Source organism: Rutidosis leptorrhynchoides, chromosome 3 (assembly GCF_046630445.1).
Source record: "Rutidosis leptorrhynchoides isolate AG116_Rl617_1_P2 chromosome 3, CSIRO_AGI_Rlap_v1, whole genome shotgun sequence".
NCBI lineage: Eukaryota > Viridiplantae > Streptophyta > Magnoliopsida > Asterales > Asteraceae > Rutidosis > Rutidosis leptorrhynchoides.
In genome coordinates, this window is record NC_092335.1 from 110,883,487 (window position 1) to 110,889,207 (window position 5,721).

Consider the following 5,721-nt stretch of genomic DNA (forward strand, 5'->3'; position numbering starts at 1 on the left):
TGACAAACATATATCATCTTTATTCCTTATAACTTCAATTCCCAAGAAATAATTTAGAATTCCCAAGTCTTTTATCTGAAATTTAGTCTTTAAGTAATTTTTAAAGATTTTAATTTCCTCAACATCATTGCCTGTAACAACAATATCATCAACATATACCAAAACAACAATGAAAATACTATTATCAGATTTTACAAATAAAGAATAATCATTCAAGCTTTGTTTAAAACCAATTTTAGATAATGCAGCAGTAAGTTTTTCATTCTATTTCCTAGGTGCTTATTTAAGCCCATATAAGGATCTCTTTAATTTACACACCTTGTTTTCTTTATCACTAAATCAAGCATCTAACAGTTGTCATTTTTACAATAGGAGAAAAAGTTTCATCAAAATCAATGCCTTCTCTTTGATTAAACCCTTTAGCCACAAGTCTAGCTTTAAATCTATCAATTTCACCATTAGACTTATATTTAATCTTGTAAACCCATTTACATCCAATTGTTTTTCTATCTAAGGGCAATTCTGTTAATTCCCAGGTCCCATTCCTATGAAGAGCCTCCATCTCAATATTCATGGCCTTTATCCAATGTTTAGACTTACAGACCTCCCAATAAGTAGATGGTTCAAACATTTTATTCAAACTAGTGGTAAAGGCAAACATTTCTTTACTAAGCTTTGAATAATTAACAAACTTATCTATACCATATTTAACCTTACCATCTAAAACAAATTCATTAAATCTTTTTGGAATGGAAGTGTTCCTTTGAGATTTTCTGACAGATGGTTGAAAAGTATAAGATGATTCACCTTCTTTATTTTGTAAAACAGTGCCCTCAGGGTTTATGATTTCATCATTAAGTGTTGCTGTAGGACTTGTTGCCCTGCCACACTCTTCAGATTCTACTGTGTCAGCAGAATCATCAGAATTATCAACATGCATTGAGTCACTACTGCCATCACTCTGATGATCAAGATCTTTCCCTTCATTATTGGGACTTTGAGAATTTTGATTGTCTAATTCCATATTTTCAAAAAAATTGATTTGATTTTGAAATTCTTTAATAGAATCTAAACCTTCTTTTAAAACTTTAAAAGGAAAAATATTCTCATAAAATTTGACATCTCTTGACACAAAACAATTTTTATTATCCAAACTATATAACTTGTATCCCTTTTTAACAGAAGAATAGCCAAGAAAAACACAATTTTCAGATCTTTCAGAAAACTTGTCTTTATTGTTTAAAATAGTAGAAAAAGCAAGACAACCAAAAACCCTTAAGTGGGAAAGATTTGGAGTTCTTTTATAAATGAGTTCAAAGGGACACTTTCCATTCAGCAAAGAGGTAGGAGTCCTGTTAATCAAATATACAGCAGTTAAAATACATTCATCCCAAAACCTTAAAGGAATTCCCCCTTGAAACATAAGAGCTCTTGCCACATTAAGCAAGTGCCTTTGTTTCCTTTCTACTAAACCATTTTGTTAAGGAGTATATGCACAAGATGTCTGATGAATTATCCCATTATTTTGAACAAATTCACTTACTCTAGAATTAATAAACTCTGTTCCATTATCTGATCTGAAACACTTGACAGTTTTATTAAATTGATTTTTTAAAAGATAAAATAAATTTTCTAAACAGTCTGCAACTTCTTCTTTAGTTTTAAGTAAATAAACCCAAACACCTCTGGTAAAGTCATCAACAACTGTAAGAAAGTATTTAAAACCTTTATGACTTTGAACTTTATAAGGACCCCAGACATCTAGATGCACAAGTTTACCCAGCTCAGTGGTTTTATGAACACTATTTTGAAAAGATTCCCTAGTTTGTTTTGCCTTATGGCATACATCACAGGGACCATTTAAACTTTTATTATTTAGATTCAAACTATCTTTTAAACACAACAATGCTTGCTCAGCTGGATGACCCAGCTTGCAATGCCACAAATCAACAGAATTATTATTTATTTTACTAATGTTGGAACTACCAACAATACCTTTTTCATTTCCAGTTAGATAGTATAATCCACCACATTAACTACCAGTCACAAGTGTCTTCTTGGACACCAAGTCCTGAATATAACAGGCACTTTCATCAAAACCAACAAACAACTTACTATCTCTAACCAAACAATACACAGATAAAAAACTCACATAATAGTCTGGAACTACCAGAACATCTTGTAAAATAACATTATTGGAGATTTTAAGATTTCCAATTTTGCTAACTTTAGCTTTAGTACCATTTGGATGAGAGACAGTTAAGTTAAGATCACTAACATCAATAAATGACACAAAGTTTTTAACATAATTAGTCATGTGCTGGTTAGCACTAGAATAAACAATCCACCCATAATGAATATTATCATTGCATCTATTAGCCTGATTGGTTTTATAAAAAACTTCAAAGTTGGAGTTAAAGTGTACATTAAAGTTTGTAAAATTACCTGACATATTTGAAACACCAGGCTTAACCCCTCCTTTTTCATCAAGTAAGCTTAATAACCTCATAACCTGTTCATTACTCAAAGATATAGGAGTAGAGGAGCTACTCCCTTGATTTTCACAATTGGATTTACTTGCATTTCCTTTAATATTATTATTTGAACCAAATCCCTTTCTTTTTAGATTATTAGGATATCCAACCACTTCAAAACATCTGTCAACAGTATGATTAGTCATACCACATTTTGTGCATTTAAGATTTTCAGTTCTAGTTGGATAACCAACCACTTCAAAACATTTGTCAACTGTATGATTTGTTCTACCACATTTAACACATTTTAAATCTTTGGCTTGTGAATTAAAACCTGGTTTAAATGAATTAGAATAGAAAGCAGAAGATTCAGAACTCTTTTTTCCACTTATATTTGATTTTCTGTGTGATTCTTCCATTGAAATTATTGCAAAAGCAGTATTCACTAAGGGCAGTGGATCTCTGGTGAGTATATTACTTCTGATGGGTTGATAAACATCATCTAAACCCACCAGAAATTGCATTAGTTTTATTAAACTTGTATGATCCTTAAATTCTTTTGATGATGTAAATTGACAGCTAGGAAGCTGAACCATGGTATCATATTGTTTCCATAATGAATTAAGTGTATGATAATAATCAGAAACAGAATTACCATTTTGAGTCAAAGAATTTAGTTTTTGATACAAGTTGAATATCACAGATCCATCTATTTTATCATAGGTTTCTTTTAGTTCTTTCCATACATCAGAAGCAATTTTTGAATATATTTGACCATTATATAACTCATCAGACATAGAACCAAGAATCCAAGATAAAACAACAGCATTACATCTATCCCACTGGATTCCAAGAACCTCATTATCTTCACTTCTTTTAAAAGTTCCATTTATAAAACCCATTTTATTCTTTGTTTGTAAAGCAAGTTCAATAGCACAAGACCAAGATTTATAATTTTCAGTTCCTTTTAGCTTTACATTTATTAAAGGTGTACTACTAATATCACTTGGGTGAAGATAAAGAGGATCCCCAAAATCCGGTTTGCTAATCTGAGTAGTACCACTACCAGAAACATCATCATCATCTTTAGCCATATTAAACAAACAGTATTAAAAAATAGTAAAAAACAGCACAGAAAACCTAAAAGGTAATCCAAGCAGTGATCCAGATAAGTGAATTTTCAAGGAAATTCACTCCAGGTCTTACTTGGGACCTCCTCTTCTACAATAAAACCAAGAAAGTTAGTACACAATAAAGATAAAGAAGGGTTAGAAGTAACCAATCAATCACGAATGATTGATGATGCAGCGGAAGACAAACAAGAATCAGATGATGAAGATTTGAGAACGATGAACACCAAACCCTAATTGAAGAAAATTAGGGTTTTCAGCAGCAATTAGTAGATTCAACGATCTATCACCCCAGATGTTCTTGATTAATCCCAAAATGAAACAAGATATGACCAGAAACAATTGTATCACCGATAAACACAGAGATCGATGAAACCCTAAAATCCAGAACCTTGAATCAAACGATGAAGATAGACAATAATCAACACCACAATCGATCCGTATCGCTCTGATACCATGTAGAAAATAACGAATCAAACACCAGAAGTATACAAGATTGTATACTTTCAGATCAATTTCACTGAATCAACAACAATGAATTGAAACAATATTACTAAACAAACGAAACCAATACAATGATCTCAAAGATAACCACAATTCATCAACTAGATGAATTAAGAAACTTAACAAGAATTACAGAATATTTAGAGAGCTTTTTACAAACTGAAAGAGATTGATTGAATGAATGAATCAAACCTTAGATCTAATCTGGATATATCAGAAATATACACCGACACACCCCATAAACTTTACATAAAGTGCATCTAAGCCCCTCAACTATATAAACTATTAGAAGTTGACAAGAATGACCCTTGGATGTTAGAATTAGACTCAACTACGTCCCATCGTTGTGCTATTAGAGAAACCTCCATACTAGGTATGTCGATTTAACAACTAACAACACATGATTCTCAAAGAGTCTAAAACCTTTAAATAATCTTCACCAAGTATCATACAGCAACAACTTCAACATAGCCACCAAACAATCAACCAGAAAACCTGCACAATACTAATCATGCAATGAGAAACAAACAAGAATAAAGAAAACAATTAGATTGATACTTTGAACACCTGCCATGAAGTATCCACCCATGACACATTTCCCATATCGTTTGGGGGGGGGGGGATAAAAGGGAGGGGGTTTTACTTGGCAGTGCCCTTGGATCGGTTTCAAGGTTTTCTCCCGGGCAGCGATGGAGGGCGGGGTTATTATCGTTGCATCGGCATAGTCAAAACGGGTGATGATCACAACAGGTGATTTAGTCCTCCTCGAGTGATCTCAATCGCTGTAAAAAAAAAAACGAAGACCACTTTAAAAATCAATGCATCATGTTAGTCTCGTGGGATGTTTTAGGGTATATGAGGTGTTAGTTATCACTCTCCGAATCTATTATACACTTATCTATTGAATTATTATGTGATATTTTCAGTACTGTATTTGATATATCAATCACAATTTCATTCAAGTTTTCAGAAATATTTTCCATTAAATACTAATAATAAATCTTTGTAAGACATCATTTAAAAGTAGATTAAAGAGCGAATCTATCAAAAATCATGTTAGAAATATTAATTCCCTTTTCAAATGTTCAAATTTAATTGTCAAAATTCTAAAAATAGTATAAATAATAAGTACCCTCAGGCCTCGAGTATATAATTTATAATTGTAACATAAATGTCACAATGTTTAACACATAAAATATTAAGCTTATTATTATTGAATAAATAAAGATATTATCAAAAATGTTTGAAACATTAAATCAAATTTAGTATTTATTAATTAGGTTAATAATACTAATATTATAAGGAGCATATCTATATAGTCATATAAAGCTCTAAAATGATGATATTATCATTAAGCTAATTATTCACTAATTTTTATAATGATGATGTCATAATTATATATTAATTTAATTAAAAAAATAATAGAAAATTTTTTATAAAAAGAAATACTAATCTCTCCTAAATTATAATTTTAATTTTCTAAAAAAAAATCAAAAAAGCATTTATTATTACTTATAATTATTATTATTATTAAAAATATAAATACTCAACTTAGAGCGAACTTTATTATTATTATTTACTTTTAATATAATAATAATAATAATAATAATAAT

The 5,721-nt window shown here is 30.5% G+C and overlaps 1 protein-coding gene across 1 annotated transcript; it reads right to left on the reverse strand.

Annotated features, from left to right (window-relative positions):
- Positions 1-2,032: 2,032 nt before the first annotated feature.
- Positions 2,033-3,568, reverse strand: LOC139900305 (uncharacterized). The gene has a single exon (XM_071883093.1). It carries the CDS (start codon positions 3,566-3,568, stop codon positions 2,033-2,035), a length of 1,536 nt encoding a protein of 511 aa, XP_071739194.1.
- Between the last annotated feature and the right edge of the window lie 2,153 nt (positions 3,569-5,721).